Here is a 21,096-nt window from a genome sequence, read left to right on the forward strand (position 1 = left end):
ACCCTGTATGTAGCGGTAGTGTACCGCATTTTATAAGCTTAGTATCCATATGTCGCTAGTGCTGACCCCATGACGTCACACACCTATGTTACCTACATGCAGGGCGGCGGGAAGAGTGGCGTGGGAGGGGTAGGATTTGGTGTATTCCCGCGTGCTCAAACACACACACACACACACACACACACACACACACAAACACACACTGCTGCCAGTGCCCCACTTGGCTCCAAAACCTGACTGATTTTTGTACCCACTTGGTGAAAGGAAGTTATAAGCCTTCAAATTATGTCCTACAACGCTATTTTCACGTATCTCTCTCTCTCTCTCTCTCTCTCTCTCTCTCTCTCTCTCACACACACACACACACACACACACAAACAACACAAACATACCGTTACTCATAATTTTCACGGCTGGAGAGCACTTTCTTGTGGTTTATCACTTCAACTGCATATTTTCACAATACGCGAGGTTTGCCATGAAATCAATAATGCTTCACCTCACGAAGCATCGTTTTATATGCGGTAGAGGGAGCCGGGTGAGAAGAAAATACGTCACTTTAACACCAGAAAAATATAATTGTCATTGTTGACTGGCTAATACAACTTTTGATCAGTTTCCAACTTACACCTGTTTGAGGTTATGATACAGCTGGTAGAGAGACGAGCTTTTATCGCCTGACGTTTTTAGAAGTTTTTCTCTAATGTTTCAGATCGTCATGCACTGTATCAGGGGGAAGAAGACACCGGTCTATGTTATAGTGAAATACAATTGACGCTATTGACTGTCTTTATATTTGCTGTAATTCGTGACTGCCCAACGTAGCTTTATGTTTGATAAGACATGGTTAGTAATTACCATACCGAGAAGCTCTGTGATGTTTACCAACTGGAACTATAATATCAAGGATCTTTAAAACGTTCACAACTATATCTCATTTCCCATGCATAAGCGATTACGAAATAACACGAAGCGCTAACTCTGATGCAAGTTCTGGAGAATGTGGTGAAAACAGTTACTATGAAAGAAAGATTTAATCTGCTGTTGTAAAAAGAAGCCGTTGCAACTGTGCAGACTAGGCTCCCAAATTACTATAAACGCAGCATCTGGAAAAATATGGATACGACTGGGGAATGCGTGATGATAGCAGTTACTGGTCAAGGAACGTGGCCATATGTTGCAGTACTCGCAAAAAGTGAAGGATCCAATAACGCTTACTACATTATAGCAGATTCAAAAAATAAGTTCACAAGCATTCAGTGCCGTTTGGATCTTTTCAGAAGGGATGGTTTGACTGTATGTAATGGTGGTCTCATCATTGTGCCTCTACCAACCGTAAAGCTTTTTGCAGAGTTTAAATTGATGAAATAACTACGTTTGATGGCCGTTCGTTTGCTCAAGTGGTAAGCCTAAAGTTGTGTACCACTAGAATATGGGGAAGAGCCCGCAATGTTTGTTTGAACTACGAGATAGTGATGTTTTCATGTTGTCACAAATGCAGTTCTGTTACTGGTTGACAGAATGAGACCGAGCAGCCGTTTATGTTGATCTAAATTTTTATGAAGCTAAAAAATGCATTTATCCTTGAATTTTACGAAAATATGACATTTCATTAATATAACGCATTAAAGGTCCTTTTTGATTGTCAGTGATGGTTGTTTGTGCATGTGTTGATCTCTAGGAACATTGTGGCAGATAAATTGAGGGTCTAGTGTGCTTTCTAACAAGTGGTGCACCATACGCAACTTTCGGCATAGAAAAAAAATTACTCATTTTAATAAATATTGCAGATAGTTCAGACGTGTTACTTAATTGGAAAGGAATTGGTATGAAGATCGAACCACCGTTGCGTTTAGTCACCAAGTATATATCTTAACCTGAAAGTCACATCAGTAATGCTACTGAAGGACACACTTGTGTTTTGAGAGAGAGAGAGAGAGAGAGAGACAGGGAGAGAGAAAGTAAAGAGTGGCAGTGCAGCAAACAAAACATTTTATCTTCTACGTGTATTTTGGTGTTGCCAACAGTCTGTTGCACATCGCTGCTCAAAGATGGGGAAAGTGCTACCAGCTGTCAAATAGTGTGTTACTGTTAGTCTGAATGAAATATAATCACGAATAGCGTATATGTAGGTTATAGCGTAACCTAAAATGGAAAAAATGGAAATGAAGTCCCATGCTTCTTTACAGAGCGTAGGGGAACGATGCGGGAGACCCTCACCGCCTTACTAGGCAAGGTCCTAATGGAAGTGGTTTGCCGTTGCCTTCCTCCGACCGTAATGGGGATGAATGATGATGATGAAGACGACACAACAACACCCAGTCATCTCGAGACAGGAAAAATCTCTGACCCCGCCGGGAATCGTACCCGGGACCCCCTGCTCGGGAAGCGAGAACGCTACCGCGAGACCACCACCACCTAAAAATAGGTGTAGTCAATTACAGTGGTTCATTGTGCTGCACATTTCACTAGAGAGGGAGATTTTGTTTGCGTACACATAATAGTGGACTCCTAGGTTTTCCTGTACTGCTAAATATTTCTTGTTTTCGTTTCAGAAAACATGGATGGATGACGACACGCTGTACGCCCTTGACAGTGGCGTTCTGGACATCACTACAAGTCCTAATCATGTCTGTCCACCCAAAATTGTGGCTTTCAATCTGCTAACCGATGAGGTTAAAAGTACGACAGTTATCGAGAATTCAGCATGTAACTCACTGTACACAGTCATTGTGGTAAGTTTAAACTGTAAACGTAAATACACATAGGATATGTCTGCATGATTTGATATGGATTGATTATTACTATTAGCTTTTGCGAAGTGGTATTGTCTAGGTCGTTTGCCGGATCTTTATTTATTAAATTGTTGACACAATTCGACTGTTGTCATCATTAGCTTGTGTAATTAAGGAAAAGATTAAATGAGAATAAGAAGACCTACATGTATATTACCAGTTTCAGTTATTCAGTTAAAAAATTCAGAAATGCCTTTTTTCCAGAGCAGTGCCCCAGCTCTCCACCACAAATTTGAAAAGATGTTGAAACACCAAATATCTCCTATGTGGCGTCCTTCATTCACAACAAATTTCAATCGTTAACAATATAATCCTACACTTACAAGAAATGCTCCTTGATGACAGATGATATGAACTGAAATTAGGATACAAACTTGTAACTGCTGTTCTTTACAGGTTATACGTCTGCTAACAGGTCCTTTGTGCTCAGTGTGATGAAAATTTGGCTTCTATTAATTTACTTGATGCCTAGGAGCCTAATTTTGAACTAACGATTATGTTGATAACACTACAGCATATCGCAAAAGATGACATCAGTGATGAAACTAATTTTCCATGAAGCATTACTTAAAAAAAATGTATTTTGACTTCAATTTCAACTGAAACCCAGATTTTTGAAAACAGGACATCACGTTAACCGAAGAATAACGAAGAGGACTCATAGCTGAAAACCTTGCTTCAAATTTTCGTTTGGACCTCCTAAGGTAATTTCCCTATGGTGTTTGTAAATGACTCAGGGTGAGAAAGTTCTTTCTACATGCTCATGATCGATTTCATCTTGTCTCCTGGTCGACTTGGGCTAACGTATCGTTCGGAAAGTTGATGAGATTCTAACCGTCCGTATTCTTCTTACAACATTAAACTGCAATAATAATGAAGGTATTAAAGGGAATAAAGAAAACTGTTTCTCAGAATAATTGTCGTACTAATCATAGGAACAGTCACAGTAAGTATTGGGAATACGTGAAAACAGTATGATCGATTGTACCTCTTTGTTTTGTCTGATATTTCACCTACTCAGCTTTTCATTTTCCCTGAGCCTGCTTGGACGTTTCCTGAAATAAAAAGTATGCTACGATTTGCTACTAACATGCCAAGTATTCACCGGACAAAATTCTCTGAAATGGTCCTTGGTTAACAACTGATTTTAAAAATAAGGACAGGATACTACTGTGCACTCTGAAATTGTTTTTTGGAAGCCCTTCCTTTTCTTGCACTTCATTCGATAGTAATTAACTGGACAAAGCAGACGACTGGCAACTCGCGACGCCCAGCTTAGTGGTGTTACTACCACTACATTATCCTAGGTAATGGGTTCTCAGATCTATACTTCACATGAGGAGAAGATAGTGGCTGATGAGCTAGACGTTCGGGATGCCTTTTAAAAACAGCGATTTACTACACTTCTGTCGATGCAGGACACGATTGAAATGTATAAACTAGTTACTAAAGAATACGTAATGTGACAAGGAAACCTTCAGTGCGTGGTCGCAAGCTCACGTCTTAGTAGCGTTCATTTGAATGGGTTTTGTTATCACGGTTCATTTGAAAGGGTTCTGTTAGCAATTACGATAGGAAAAACATTAACTACTAGTGACTCATCATGTATATCATGAGGGCGACAGAAAATGAATGTCAGGGAGGTGCAGATATCAACCTGACATAGTATGTGTTTATTACACTTCACAAAATAGACATCGTCGACATGCAAGAAATGTTCGAAACAAAACCAATAACTTGTACCATGAACACCGAATGAAAAACTGCGCGCCACAGTGATCATAGACGTTCGCAGCGTCAAGCTGCAACGCCAACTCCTTGGCAGCTACAAGCTGTGCAGGAAGTTCGGCTAGGTATCCACTTTTCAAGAACACATATAAAATTACACTCCTGGAAATTGAAATAAGAACACCGTGAATTCATTGTCCCAGGAAGGGGAAACTTTATTGACACATTCCTGGGGTCAGATACATCACATGATCACACTGACAGAACCACAGGCACATAGACACAGGCAACAGAGCATGCACAATGTCGGCACTAGTACAGTGTATATCCACCTTTCGCAGCAATGCAGGCTGCTATTCTCCCATGGAGACGATCGTAGAGATGCTGGATGTAGTCCTGTGGAACGGCTTGCCATGCCATTTCCACCTGGCGCCTCAGTTGGACCAGCGTTCGTGCTGGACGTGCAGACCGCGTGAGACGACGCTTCATCCAGTCCCAAACATGCTCAATGGGGGACAGATCCGGAGATCTTGCTGGCCAGGGTAGTTGACTTACACCTTCTAGAGCACGTTGGGTGGCACGGGATACATGCAGACGTGCATTGTCCTGTTGGAACAGCAAGTTCCCTTGCCGGTCTAGGAATGGTAGAACGATGGGTTCGATGACGGTTTGGATGTACCGTGCACTATTCAGTGTCCCCTCGACGATCACCAGTGGTGTACGGCCAGTGTAGGAGATCGCTCCCCACACCATGATGCCGGGTGTTGGCCCTGTGTGCCTCGGTCGTATGCAGTCCTGATTGTGGCGCTCACCTGCACGGCGCCAAACACGCATACAACCATCATTGGCACCAAGGCAGAAGCGACTCTCATCGCTGAAGACGACACGTCTCCATTCGTCCCTCCATTCACGCCTGTCGCGACACCACTGGAGGCGGGCTGCACGATGTTGGGGCGTGAGCGGAAGACGGCCTAACGGTGTGCGGGACCGTAGCCCAGCTTCATGGAGACGGTTGCGAATGGTCCTCGCCGATACCCCAGGAGCAACAGTGTCCCTAATTTGCTGGGAAGTGGCGGTGCGGTCCCCTACGGCACTGCGTAGGATCCTACGGTCTTGGCGTGCATCCGTGCGTCGCTGCGGTCCGGTCCCAGGTCGACGGGCACGTGCACCTACCGCCGACCACTGGCGACCACATCGATGTACTGTGGAGACCTCACGCCCCACGTGTTGAGCAATTCGGCGGTACGTCCACCCGGCCTCCCGCATGCTCACTATACGCCCTCGCTCAAAGTCCGTCAACTGCACATACGGTTCACGTCCACGCTGTCGCGGCATGCTACCAGTGTTAAAGACTGCGATGGAGCTCCGTATGCCACGGCAAACTGGCTGAAACTGACGGCGGCGGTGCACAAATGCTGCGCAGCTAGCGCCATTCGACGGCCAACACCGCGGTTCCTGGTGTGTCCGCTGTGCCGTGCGTGTGATCATTGCTTGTACAGCCCTCTCGCAGTGTCCGGAGCAAGTATGGTGGGTCTGACACACCGGTGTCAATGTGTTCTTTTTTCCATTTCCAGGAGTGTATATGGATGTAAGGGGTGATAAGGACTGGTGAAATCTGATGGCGAAACATCCTATTGTGGTGCTTATTGTGAAACTGGCTATCCTTCAAGGTGTAGCTGCAAATAGTGCGATAATATGTTTAAGGATAATTTGATATAAAGCAGTATGATTTTTTCACGTAGGTTACGAATCAAAGAAAGGCAAGTTATTTTGACCAGGTATTGGCCAAAATCTATGGGCATGCATTAATTGCAATTCTCTTACTCCCGTTTTTCCAGGCTCGCTTGCAGTTATTTCAAAATTCACTACAGCCCTCGCAAGATCATGCACAAGAGAAAGAATCGTAGGGAACAAATCACCTCAACTTCTTGAAGCACAATAAATAACTTTCCAGCCAGTTTACCGTCCTGATTAACACTCTTCATAATTGTATACGAATGCGTTAAGGTATTGATGTTAGTAGTTGATCTTGATACAACTCTCATGGTACCTCTAATTTCCATTGTCTCTTTCATATGCATTTCCTCTTCAAATCTTAATTGGAGTTGGAAACTAAGTCCTTACTAAACGATGGGATAAGTTTATCTTATCTACAATTTTTTGGGCCGATTCCGCAGTTTGCTGTGCATCGTCAAGTCAACGCTTTGTAAGAAATTTCGTTATGTTACGTTTGCCAATTCTGTAGCACTGTTTGAAATTATACAACTAGCAGACTGTTTCCACTGAAATCACTGTAATCTATGTCACGTGATATTTGATGTGCATAACATCATTATCATGCACATCCTGAAGATTGTATCGAGCATCCTCGAATCACTCTACCACCAGTTTTTTGCAGCAATTGTGCCTTGTCCTCCCTTGATTATCCTTAGCTTTTCTTATGCACTGCACGGTCGTATTGCTGCGGAATTATTTTGAAATCTGTTCAAAACTGATTTTTTTCTATATTGTGGGTGATCTATATATATGATTATGTTTAGCACACATCCTTGGACAACAGTTGTTCTGTACTACGTTTCTCTGAAGACGGTATTTGTGGCTCCCTATCCGACAAGGATGATGAACTATATGGCTCGACACCTGTTTCAGTATCACTTTCGCTTGTTAAGCACGTACCGTTATCGTTGTACTCCTCATGTATATTGTCTGCACAGTCGAGCGTGTACGACACCACACATTCCACTAACTCATCTTGCAGAAACGCTAATACTTCATCTGCGACTTGTTTCTCACTCCGCTAAATTCCTTGGGTTCCTTTCTCACGAAATGTCAACTTCTGCGACTCTCGTTGTATATAGAAAATAATGTCGACTTTGTTTATCGTTGCTATTGCTCTGCTTTGTATCAACACCACTAGCACTGTAACACTGTTGAGAGTTACTCGTCGACTAAGCAGTTCAACTACGCTCTTTAGCCTCATGCTATGCCCACCATAGGATAACTCCAGTCCCGCCCCCTGTTGCCATTAGCAGCTAATTTTGTGGTTGTATAACGATAATATATTGGGCGTTGAATGCTGTAAACTTCTTTGGTCTTTTGCGACCTCGCACTTAAGAGGTTCCTTGTGAGATGACAATTTTCAGTGATTTAGAATGTATTTTGCGATGAATCTTTTTGGTAAATCTGTGTGCCGGGTTCACGAGTCGAGCTCAGAGCTTTACATTAACAAAACGCTTCGAGCTGAGCTATCCACGAACGCTTCACAGATCGACTCAAAGTTTCAACATAAGTTTGAGAGCACAACTTCTATTCATGGGCAGACACAGCAGTGAAAAAGATACATGTAAACGAAGATGTAAGGCATGGTTTGCAGCTTGTCTTCTATTTTTCTTGCAATTCATATAGATGTTTTGATTAGAGAATGGATGAATAAAATTAACGGAGGAATATGTATTCCACAAGATTTTACACATAAGACGACGTCATTTGCGGATGATCGGATTATTGAAATTGAAGACGAGCTGCGAAGAGCAGTGCAGTGTGTGTGCTACGGAAGTCATATGAAAATTACAATGTAAAATCTCCATAAATAAAGCAAAAACAGTGGCATTCACAGGTTAATATACAGTGAGAACCAGAATTGCAGTCAGTGGTAGTATATTAGAACAAACTGCGGGCTATAATTCCTTGGGAACATACGTCAGTTAAAAATATAAAAACTATTTTATAAACAATGAACTCATGTTGCAGTAAGCATGCGGTACAATAAATAAAAGTCTTGGAACAAAAACCATGAAAAAAGTTCATGAAATAATGTCTATGCCTGGTTATGTCTATGGATATAATACATGGACGTTGACAAAAGCTGATAAAAACAAGATTATAGAAATCATTCCAGTCATCATGTTGACAGAACACCGAAGGAGAGGATCCCAAGAAGAGTGTTGTCCTATAGGCCTACGGGGAGAAGATATCCAGGAAGACCAAGGAAACGAAGGTCAGATATCTTTGAAGGCGGAAGAGGTAACATAACCTAATCCATGGCGTGCAGAGGAAGAAGAAGTGTCTTACAGAACGTATAGAGGATGCAGGTGAGCTCAGGTGGAGAATGCTGGATGGGGATGAGTCGCTCATAGGTAGCAGAATCCCTTATTACAAGGTCAAGTCTTCATATGGCGATGGATGGAAGGTGGACTTCGATAAACGGACCGACGGAAATGCAGTGAAGCGTTGCTGTAGGCAAATGGCTGCTGTTAAGCAGGGTTTTCCTAGGAGCAGGAATTTTGCGTCCCGTAGTACGTAATGTGCCCCGTGTAATTCGCCGTCTCCTCGAGAGTGACAAAATAATGAACATCTTTTCCGGTAGAGTGCAGTGCGTAATGTGTAAGCGCGTTTCCTTAGGCGACAGAGTTGCGCTCTACATTACGTAAATGACGTAGTAAGTAGTAGTACTTCCGGTATTGGTAGCTGTGATGGGGAAAGAAAGATAAATGAATGTGTAGGACAGAAACGGGGAGCCGAGGACTTACGTGTCTTATTGTTTAGATGTTTGTATGTCTTGCACGTAATTAGAAGTGTACATCATACGGTGTTATTCCATTGTGTATTTTATGTCCTTACAAATATAAATTCCTTTTTATAAGTAATAAAAATTTTGTTGATTGCGCAACTTACGTGATGTTATCTAACCAAAGCAGCTGCTTTTGTACTCAACAGAACGTTCTTCATCATGATCAAAGCCAAAAGTTTCTCATTATTATTGATAAATGCGAAACTGGTTTATGAACAACAGAAGTGTGTTTTATGTAAGATTTACGAAGTACTGAAGCGTTTGTTTTCTTTATTTTTACTACAGCATGCCTGTCTTTCATGTTCCAAATCAAAAATTTTCGAATAAAAATTAAACTAAACTTTAAAATTTTCAATTATTTTGGAAATATGTTTATTTTCAAGAAATAGACAAGAGGATAACTAAGTAGTAACTCTATTCAGTAAAATATGCACTGCGCTTAAATGAAGGCCTAGCAAAATCCTGTGTAAAAACACGGAGATTTCCGCTTCAGGTGGAGGAGTGTCCAGCCGGCAGTCTGGTGGCCTACAGCGCCGACTCGCTGGGCTTCCGGCTGACAGTTACCGACCTCGTCAACGGAGACTCCAAACACCTCCAGAGTCAGTACTTCTACCCCAAGCCCGGATTCCTCTTCACTAAGGCGGGTGGACCGTCTGTTTTCCTCCCGTATGGACTGTGCGGCATGTCAGCAGATAACAACTGCGATGGGAAACTCTACCTGCAGGCCTTCGCTAGCGACATTCAGGACGTATTGGACAAGGAGCTCATCCACAACTCGAGCGACGGGGACGTCTTGGACACCAAAGCACAGGTAACGTAACACTAAAACTGCCTTGACGTGACTCACTTACTACCCAGCGTATGTTTTCCATTCTACTGCGTGTAGCGATACGTTATGAAGCTTCCTAACATATTTGAACTTCGTACTAGACGCGAATTGAGCCAGGACCCTTTTCTTCCATGGGCAAAGATCCTAATCGCTGAGTTATTATTGGATATGTGTATCAGAAGAGAAACCTCATCTCCAAGTTGGTCACGGTCTGGCATACACTTTAAATCTACAACGAGGTTTTATACGTCATGTACTATACCGAAACAGTGGATAAAGTGACACTACTGACGATAAAAAAAGTACTCCAACTGTAGTTTATGGAATTAAGCAGGTAATTATTTCCTCAGCTGGTAATATGCTTTGCATTACAGGCAGTAAATCACATTACACCTATTCTAGAAAAGGTCATCGACATACTTATAAAAGTTTTGGCACTTCGTCTTTTAATGTTAACTTCATTGCATAGTATGTTACAACGATATCTAGAGCTCATAGTAAGATATGGAAATGACTTAACGTCACAGAACGGCTATCACAAGACAGATGCGTTTTATCTCTCGTAATTTAATTTTTGTCGTAGGAATGCAACACAGTGGATAGCAAAAATTTCATGATCACAATGCTACGAATGTTCTCCAAAGGATGATGTCATTTGCGCAGTTTTTTTCCCATTAAGACGCTTATGTTACTTGGAAAATAGTATAATACAATCCCATTTGCACAGCTAATATAAAATTACAAAATTGTACAGTGTCACGTACGGTAACAATAACAAACAGGTTGCTCCAGCACTTACCACTACCTCTGAATTTCTTTCTATTAACAATTTATTTCGAAGACACTGTATTTTCACACAACATGCTAATGATTACCGCTTTCAACTTCTACTTCACATCGTCTTTAACGGTGTTAGTGAATCCAAATATTCCGATTCCTTCAAATTTATCAGCCATTTTATATAAGAAAATACAGAGAACAAGTAGTACGTTTATTTCCGAAACATTACCCCATCGTTTACAAATTAATTAATGTATTTCTAAAGTTTAAATGAATCTATTAGCAACAATATTCATGTCTAGGACGCTTTTAGCTATTACACAAGATAGACCGGCAGACCTTTCAAAGTAAGATATAAAAGCATCTCCCTAGTAAAGTTGGGGAAAATTAGTACAATTCCACATTTGCAGAACGTCTGCTTCTTCTACATCACGCACCACGGAGATTAATGTTTCCCTGAAGAAAGTAAATGTTACAAGCTTGACCTCTTAGAAGACTTGTTCTTGTTTTTGTGGTCTTCAGTCCTGAGACTGGTTTGATGCAGCTCTCCATGCTACTCTATCCTGTGCAAGCTTTTTCATCTCCCAGTACCTACTGCAACCTACATCCTTCTGAATCTGCTTAGTGTATTCATCTCTTGGTCTCCCTCTACGATTTTTACCCTCCACGCTGCCCTCCAATACTAAATTGGTGATCCCTTGATGCCTCAGAACATGTCCTACCAACCGATCCCTTCTTCTGGTCAAGTTGTGCCACAAACTTCTTTTCTCCCCAATCCTATTCAATACTTCCTCATTAGTTATGTGATCTACCCATCTAATCTTCAGCATTCTTCCGTAGCACCACATTTCGAAAGCTTCTATTCTCTTCTTGTCCAAACTATTTATCGTCCATGTTTCACTTCCATACATGGCTACACTCCATACGAATACTTTCAGAAATGACTTCCTGACACTTAAATCAATACTGGATGTTAACAAATTTCTCTTCTTCAGAAACGCTTTCCTTGCCATTGCCAGCCTACATTTTATATCCTCTCTACTTCGACCATCATCAGTTATTTTGCTCCCCAAATAGCAAAACTCCTTTACTACTTTAAGTGCCTCATTTCCTAATCTAATTCCCTCAGCATCACCCGACTTAATTAGACTACATTCCATTATCCTTGTTTTGCTTTTGTTGATGTTCATCTTATATCCTCCTTTCAAGACACTGTCCATTCCATTCAACTGCTCTTCCAAGTCCTTTGCTGTCTCTGACAGAATTACAATGTCATCGGCGAACCTCAAAGTTTTTATTTCTTCTCCATGAATTTTAATACCTACTCCGAATTTTTCTTTTGTTTCCTTTACTGCTTGCTCAATATACAGATTGAACAACATCGGGGAGAGGCTACAACCCTGTCTTACTCCCTTCCCAACCACTGCTTCCCTTTCATGTCCCTCGACTCTTATAACTGCCATCTGGTTTCTGTACAAATTGTAAATAGCCTTTCGCTCCCTGTATTTTACCCCTGCCACCTTTAGAATTTGAAAGAGAGTATTCCAGTCAACATTGTCAAAAGCTTTCTCTAAGTCCACAAATGCTAGAAACGTAGGTTTGCCTTTCCTTAATCTTTCTTCTAAGATAAGTCGTAAGGTCAGTATTGCCTCACGTGTTCCAGTGTTTCTACGGAATCCAAACTGATCATCCCCGAGGTTGGCTTCTACTAGTTTTTTGAATTCGTCTGTAAAGAATTCGTGTTAGTATTTTGCAGCTGTGACTTATTAAGCTGATAGTTCGGTAATTTTCACATCTGTCAACACCTGCTTTCTTTGGGATTGGAATTATTATATTCTTCTTGAAGTCTGAGGGTATTTCGCCTGTTTCATACATCTTGCTCACCAGATGGTAGAGTTTTGTCAGGACTGGCTCTCCCACGGCCGTCAGTAGTTCCAATGGAATATTGTCTACTCCGGGGGCCTTGTTTCAACTCAGGTCTTTCAGTGCTCTGTCAAACTCTTCACGCAGTATCATATCTCCCATTTCATCTTCATCTACATCCTCTTCCATTTCCATAATATTGTCCTCAAGTACATCGCCCTTGTATAGACCCTCTATATACTCCTTCCACCTTTCTGCTTTCCCTTCTTTGCCTAGAAGTGGGTTTCCATCTGAGCTCTTGATATTCATACAAGTCGTTCTCTTATCTCCAAAGGTCTCTTTAATTTTCCTGTAGGCGGTATCTATCTTACCCCTAGTGAGATAGGCCTCTACATCCTTACATTTGTCCTCTAGCCATCCCTGCTTAGCCATTTTGCACTTCCTGTCGATCTCATTTTTGAGACGTTTGTATTCCTTTTTGCCTGTTTCACTTACTGCATTTTTATATTTTCTCCTTTTATCAATTAAATTCAATATTTCTTCTGTTACCCAAGGATTTCTACTAGCCCTCGTCTTTTTACCTACTTGATCCTCTGCTGCCTTCACTACTTCATCCCTCAAAGCTACCCATTCTTCTTCTACTGTATTTATTTCCCCCATTCCTGTCAATTGCTCCCTTATGCTCTCCCTGAATCTCTGTACAACCTCTGGTTCTTTTAGTTTATCCAGGTCCCATCTCCTTAAATTCCCACCTTTTTGCAGTTTCTTCAGTTTTAATGTACAGGTCATAACCAATAGATTGTGGTCAGAGTCCACATCTGCCCCTGGAAATGTCTTACAATTTAAAACCTGGTTCCTAAATCTCTGTCTTACCATTATGTAATCTATCTGATACCTTTTAGTATCTCCAGGGTTCTTCCATGTATACAACCTTCTTTCATGATTCTTAAACCAAGTGTTAGTTATGATTATGTTGTGCTCTGTGCAAAATTCGACCAGGCGGCTTCCTCTTTCATTTCTGTCCCCCAATCCATATTCACCTACTATGTTTCCTTCTCTCCCTTTTCCTACACTCGAATTCCAGTCACCCATGACTATTAAATTTTCGTCTCCCTTCACAATCTGAATAATTTCTTTTATTTCATCATACATTTCTTCAATTTCTTCGTCATCTGCAGAGCTAGTTGGCATATAAACTTGTACTACTGTAGTAGGTGTGGGCTTCGTATCTATCTTGGCCACAATAATGCGTTCACTATGCTATTTGTAGTAGCTTACCCGCATTCCTATTTTCCTATTCATTATTAAACCTACTCCTGCGTTACCCCTATTTGATTTTGTGTTTATAACCCTGTAGTCACCTGACCAGAAGTCTTGTTCCTCCTGCCACCGAACTTCACTAATTCCCACTATATCTAACTTCAACCTATCCATTTCCCTTTTTAAATTTTCTAACCTACCTGCCCGATTAAGGGATCTGACATTCCACGCTCCGATCCGTAGAACGCCAGTTTTCTTTCTCCTGATAACGACATCCTCTTGAGTAGTCCCCGCCTGGAGATCCGAATGGGGGACTATTTTACCTCCAGAATATTTTACCCAAGAGGACGCCATCATCATGTAATCATACAGTAAAGCTGCATGCCCTCGGGAAAAATTACGGCTGTAGTTTCCCCTTGCTTTCAGCCGTTCGCAGTACCAGCACAGCAAGGCCGTTTTGGTTATTGTTACAAGGCCAGATCAGTCAATCATCCAGACTGTTGCCCTTGCAACTACTGAAAAGGCTGCTGCCCCTCTTCAGGAACCACACGTTTGTCTGGCCTCTCAACAGATACCCGTCCGTTGTGGTTACACCTACGGTACGGCTATCTGTATCGCTGAGCCACGCAAGCCTCCCCACCAACGCCAAGGTCCATGGTTCATGGGGGGTTAGAAGACTTACAAATTTAGAAGACTTACAAATTTCTAAACATTTTGCTCACAAAGATGGAGCCACCGTAAATGTACAGGCGCAACTCAAAAACGGAAATTTTCTAAATAATTTCAGACGCCTTCTTTCGTTAACGTAACAGAAGTACTCGATCTTCCATGTGACTATTGGATATGTCATTTTCCTTGTTTGTTAAAAGTGGTAATACTCTGTCTCTTCTTTGTTTATGATAATGTATTTTTTGAGGTTTTGATGTTCACCATTTCTCAGATTGGTTGTATTTTTAGTTATACACGTAATTACTAGAACTTGTTTACTGTTTACGTAATTTGGTTTTACTGCAATAAGCCTTCCTTGATAGCAACCCATTAGTTATTGCCTTATTATTACATTTACATATGTACATAGCTAAATATGAGTTGGTTTTTACAATCATAATTTTAATTTCATCGTTTTAAGCAAGTTTAGAGTAAAAACACTCAGTCACTAACGCGCACCATCTCCGCACAAACTACAAGTGCTCTTTCTCGGTTGAAGCTTTTCTCAGCCCAAACGTTACGTTCGCGACGCTGGTGTCTGAGCTGTGCAATGATGAGGCTCTATTCAATGGTGATCACCGTATTGGGTATTGTCTTAATACTATCGAGGGGAGAATTTATATTTTACTGACGCCTTTCGGCTGTTTGTAACGTGCCGACCTGATTAGGTTGCCCCTAACATCATTCTGAAGAAAACGTTTTTATAAACATTGAAACCATGTCAATTGATTTCAATAAACCTTCCAATTTGCAACTGATTGACTGAATATTATTTCTACACGAAGGTGAATAAATGTTGTAACGTTTCTGAACAAATTGCTCTGTTCGTAACCGCAACTTAGTTCGAAGCTTACTTAGAGCAGAGTACGCCTAACCATAAAAATTCAATATAAATGAATTGCTTAGTGACCCGGCGCACTGTCAGACTCTTACACAGAAAGCTACTCTTGCAACTATTGTCACATGGCTGTTGTGTAAAATGCGTTAATAAATATGTCGTTTGGCTTGCGATATATCAAAGACAGGGTCCTGTCCCAGACGAAAAAGACATTCTTCTGACGATGACAGTAGCTCTGTCGCATATAGACTAGCCACAAGATACCAAATTAAATACTATTTTCTTGGCATGCGATACACACGCCTCTTTGTTCGATGCTCATTCGTTACAGTGCGGTGCACCGTATCAAAAAGTTTCGAGGTGGCAAAAACGATTATTGCTTTCAGTGTTGCTCTCAGTAAGATCGCTAACAATGAACCCTGGCACATACGGCTGTTCTATACCTTCATTAATGAAACAGCCGAACCTGTGGATTGTAAACCCTAAATCTGTTCGTATCCATTCACCTCCTTCCGTAGATTCATCAGTAACGGGATTAGTAATGGAATCTCATTTGTGATGTCAACCTTAACCGGAAAATTACACTATTTCAGTACCCGTTTTCAGCTTGCTGTGGTCATTATCGACTTCTGCTGTTTATATTAGTTTCGCTTAGTCTGATAGCTCTAAGGTGACTTTTGGTCGGCCTGTTTCAGTTGGCATTACCTGGACGACTTTTGGGTCCCAATGGCCCGGTGGCTGTGGACCCAACTGGCCAGCTGGTGTTCTTCTCCATAGAAGACGACCTGGCTGTCTACTGCTGGAACACAAGCAAGGAGCACGACCCAAAGAACTTCCGTATAATCGCTCAAGACGACGAACGTTTACAGTATATAAGCAGCTTGAAGATCGATCGTGGCTCTCAACGAATATATATACAAAGCAATCGGTTTACAAAGTACTTGTCCAATGCTACCGACTATTCTGAAGATAACTATTACCTTTTGTACATTCCCATGGACGGTTTACAATGTTAGATCATCAAATCCAGTCAACTTACGTTTCCGGAGGGAACTAAAAGACAAATATTTCCTGTATTCGCAAACTTATGTATCAATTGCAAAATGTAACACAGATACAGCTGCATTAAATTTATATCTGTATCATTTGCATTCGCAACTCACTCATTGAAAATCTAACACTTAAATCTTTCCTTCGCCCAATTTACGGACTCTTACACGCGAATAGAAGATGTCTTTTGGTATCTCGTCTGTATACAAATTTCATAATACAAATAATCGCAAACAGATATCTTCTGCGACCTAACGATGTAGTTTCTTGGTGCCATAGCACCAATGAGAAAAATTAAATTTTCATCGAACACATGGTTCAGCGAAATCTCGTCACATTAGTTAGTATTTAAGAACCAGAGAGTACAAAGTTAGAGCAGATTATTCCATTAATTTAAAGCTTCATAAGTCACCTTCTGCATCGGACTACGTTCAAGGGCCTGATATAGTTCTTGCCCTAAGTGAGTAACTCATGTAACATTTGGTTTAACCAGGAGGCGTAACTCATAGTTTTCTTCAGATGATAGAGCTCTTATTGGCCAGACAAAAAGAGAGAGAACCATGTACGAAGAACTAAAATATGTTTTAGGGAACGTTATTAATTTTTTTCTCCAAACGCGCTTTCAAGCCTTGAGGAGAACGATAACAACATGACTGACTTGGTTTGTTAATGTGGTGTGTCTCGGTAGCTAACACAAACTGGGCAGTCTTCCACTATAAAGGCCCAAAGTTTCCTTTTCCAGCCATTCTGAGATTTTTTTCTGTCGCTCATCGCCTTTTACACACGATAATGATAGGTGGACGTGCATAATGTCGATTTTCATCGTGGTTTGCAGTTTCCTTAAAGCGTGCATCCCCTAATAATTGGCTAGGTGAGAAAGTTCGGAGATCGGAGGAACGCATAGGTATGGTACCTGGATTACGAGAACGTCACTGCGACTAGTGATGGACAAACGACTGCTTTTAACAATCAAAAATTGACCATCAATTGTTTTTCGTTTATTAGTTTTCTTTCTCGAAACTTGTCTCCGCAGTCACATAAGCTGCATGAATGTATTTCCACTCTCTCTCCTGGTTTGATAAGTTTCACGTGGGACAACCGACTGACACAAGTCTCTTACGGTTACCTCAGCTACATGCATGCCTTCACTCAAGCTCTGGACGGGAGTATTTTTAGTTACACACTTGTTCAGCGTTTTCGGTCATCCATGAAACAAGACTAGGGTCGGCAGCTTTTTTTAGAGATAATTACCGTATCTTATTTCAAGGAGAAATTAACAAAAGAATATTTCTCAAATTAAAAAGTTTTCAAAATGTATGTATTTATTTACTTAAATATAAATTTCTGGCGATCAGTATGAATTTCTGGTTGCTTTTGAAAATTTTATAACTGGATCTATATTGTAAATTTGGTTAAATAAATAAAGTCTGCCTTTTTTGGTTCAAAATTATTGTAGCTCTGTCTCTGTCGCCCTACCGGTTCACACCTTTCACTGATACTCTTGCGGCAAACGCTGCGACCTGAACAGAAAGCGAACAGGATACATTTTATCCAATTTTTTGAGGACATAATCACTTGCTTGTTAAGCAAGTACCACCTGTCGTTGAAAGTATTTTTTCACGAAACATATTTTGTCATCTTTCGTTAATTTTCTTTGGATTTCCTTGATTAACATAATTTCAGAAAATGAAACATCCTTTCAGGTACTACATAGCCCTTTGAACTTACCTTGAGGACAATTTTTTATGGATTCGTATGATTTTTACCATTCATATTCATGTAATTTGTAAGGATTTGAGTTTACCCGACGTACCGGTGTATAAAAATCACTTTCAGTATTATTTGTTATCGCTGAAGAGATAAAAACGAAAAAAAAATACATTTATAAATTCCAAACTTTGCAACTTTATGCAACGTGAGGTTACCTGACAAGATGGTTGTAAGTATGATAACATGTTTCCGCAGATTAGTGTTACTACGTAGAGAGGTTTCTCGCGTTGTATGTCTTCGTGTATCCAGCAACTGAGGCATTCCTTCAAGTCTCCAACTGTCTTAATTCGAATTTTGAAAATTTCTAAGCCCACTCAAGATTGACGTGTTTACAAAAATGGTTCAAATGGCTCTGAGCACTATGGGACTTAACTTCTAAGGTCATCAGTCCCCTAGAACTTAGAACCACTTAAACCTAACTAAGCTAAGGACATCACACACATCCATGCCCGAGGCAGGATTCGGACCTGCAACCGTAGCGATCGCGTGGTTCCAGACTGTAGCGCCTAGAACCGCTGGGCCACTTCCGCCGGTTGACGTGTTTACAGTATTTACGTAAAATTACTTACATAAAAATCTACTTCTGATATATCACACTTTTAAAATGATTCTCCTAGATCCATAAAGATTCCTAACCCATATAGATAGTCGTTAAAATTTTTGACAACGAATTTTTAGTAGCTGTGAATGTACTTTTAAGATTTAAAACAAGAAACGGCGTGAACATGTACTAATAGTTCACCTCAATAGCGCTGTCTACTGTATGCGCGCCTCTTAATTCGTTGTAAATTTTACTATTACTCCCATAGCTATTATAAATTCACAACAACACGTTTTAAGGACTGTCTTTATAAAGATCGAAATCTATTTTATACTTCTTAGTCCTATCTATAAAGATGGTATATCAAAATTGATTTTTATTTGAATAATTGTTTTCTGCTTTTAATTCCTGTTGCTGTTGTTGTTGTTGTTGTGGTCTTCAGTCCTGAGACTGGTTTGATGCAGCTCTCCATGCTACTCTATCCTGTGCAAGCTTTTTCATCTCCCAGTACCTACTGCAACCTACATCCTTCTGAATCTGCTTAGTGTATTCATCTCTTGGTCTCCCTCTACGATTTTTACCCTCCACGCTGCCCTCCAATACTAAATTGGTGATCCCTTGATGCCTCAGAACATGTCCTACCAACCGATCCCTTCTTCTGGTCAAGTTGTGCCACAAACTTCTTTTCTCCCCAATCCTATTCAATACTTCCTCATTAGTTATGTGATCTACCCATCTAATCTTCAGCATTCTTCCGTAGCACCACATTTCGAAAGCTTCTATTCTCTTCTTGTCCAAACTATTTATCGTCCATGTTTCACTTCCATACATGGCTACACTCCATACGAATACTTTCAGAAATGACTTCCTGACACTTAAATCAATACTGGATGTTAACAAATTTCTCTTCTTCAGAAACGCTTTCCTTGCCATTGCCAGCCTACATTTTATATCCTCTCTACTTCGACCATCATCAGTTATTTTGCTCCCCAAATAGCAAAACTCCTTTACTACTTTAAGTGCCTCATTTCCTAATCTAATTCCCTCAGCATCACCCGACTTAATTAGACTACATTCCATTATCCTTGTTTTGCTTTTGTTGATGTTCATCTTATATCCTCCTTTCAAGACACTGTCCATTCCATTCAACTGCTCTTCCAAGTCCTTTGCTGTCTCTGACAGAATTACAATGTCATCGGCGAACCTCAAAGTTTTTATTTCTTCTCCATGAATTTTAATACCTACTCCGAATTTTTCTTTTGTTTCCTTTACTGCTTGCTCAATATACAGATTGAACAACATCGGGGAGAGGCTACAACCCTGTCTTACTCCCTTCCCAACCACTGCTTCCCTTTCATGTCCCTCGACTCTTATAACTGCCATCTGGTTTCTGTACAAATTGTAAATAGCCTTTCGCTCCCTGTATTTTACCCCTGCCACCTTTAGAATTTGAAAGAGAGTATTCCAGTCAACATTGTCAAAAGCTTTCTCTAAGTCCACAAATGCTAGAAACGTAGGTTTGCCTTTCCTTAATCTTTCTTCTAAGATAAGTCGTAAGGTCAGTATTGCCTCACGTGTTCCAGTGTTTCTACGGAATCCAAACTGATCATCCCCGAGGTTGGCTTCTACTAGTTTTTTGAATTCGCCTGTAAAGAATTCGTGTTAGTATTTTGCAGCTGTGACTTATTAAGCTGATAGTTCGGTAATTTTCACATCTGTCAACACCTGCTTTCTTTGGGATTGGAATTATTATATTCTTCTTGAAGTCTGAGGGTATTTCGCCTGTTTCATACATCTTGCTCACCAGATGGTAGAGTTTTGTCAGGACTGGCTCTCCCACGGCCGTCAGTAGTTCCAATGGAATATTGTCTACTCCGGGGGCCTTGTTTCGACTCAGGTCTTTCAGTGCTCTGTCAAACTCTTCACGCAGTATCATATCTCCCATTTCATCTTCATCTACATCCTCTTCCATTTCCATAATATTGTCCTCAAGTACATCGCCCTTGTATAGACCCTCTATATACTCCTTCCACCTTTCTGCTTTCCCTTCTTTGCCTAGAAGTGGGTTTCCATCTGAGCTCTTGATATTCATACAAGTCGTTCTCTTATCTCCAAAGGTCTCTTTAATTTTCCTGTAGGCGGTATCTATCTTACCCCTAGTGAGATAGGCCTCTACATCCTTACATTTGTCCTCTAGCCATCCCTGCTTAGCCATTTTGCACTTCCTGTCGATCTCATTTTTGAGACGTTTGTATTCCTTTTTGCCTGTTTCACTTACTGCATTTTTATATTTTCTCCTTTTATCAATTAAATTCAATATTTCTTCTGTTACCCAAGGATTTCTACTAGCCCTCGTCTTTTTAC

General features: G+C 40.8%; 1 protein-coding gene across 2 annotated transcripts in view; it reads left to right on the forward strand.

Annotated features, from left to right (window-relative positions):
* Positions 1 to 17,856, forward strand: part of LOC124788080 (major royal jelly protein 1-like) — a 64,366-nt gene extending 46,510 nt beyond the window's left edge. For both annotated transcript variants that reach the window (XM_047255176.1, XM_047255177.1), the window contains exons 4-6: positions 2,556 to 2,735; positions 9,587 to 9,904; positions 16,067 to 17,856. In XM_047255176.1, the coding sequence (XP_047111132.1) occupies positions 2,556 to 2,735; positions 9,587 to 9,904; positions 16,067 to 16,387 (819 nt within the window). In that variant the 3' untranslated portion in view covers positions 16,388 to 17,856. The remainder of the gene's footprint in view (positions 1 to 2,555; positions 2,736 to 9,586; positions 9,905 to 16,066) is intronic.
* The last annotated feature ends 3,240 nt before the right edge of the window (positions 17,857 to 21,096 follow it).

Source organism: Schistocerca piceifrons, chromosome 3, assembly GCF_021461385.2.
Source record: "Schistocerca piceifrons isolate TAMUIC-IGC-003096 chromosome 3, iqSchPice1.1, whole genome shotgun sequence".
NCBI lineage: Eukaryota > Metazoa > Arthropoda > Insecta > Orthoptera > Acrididae > Schistocerca > Schistocerca piceifrons.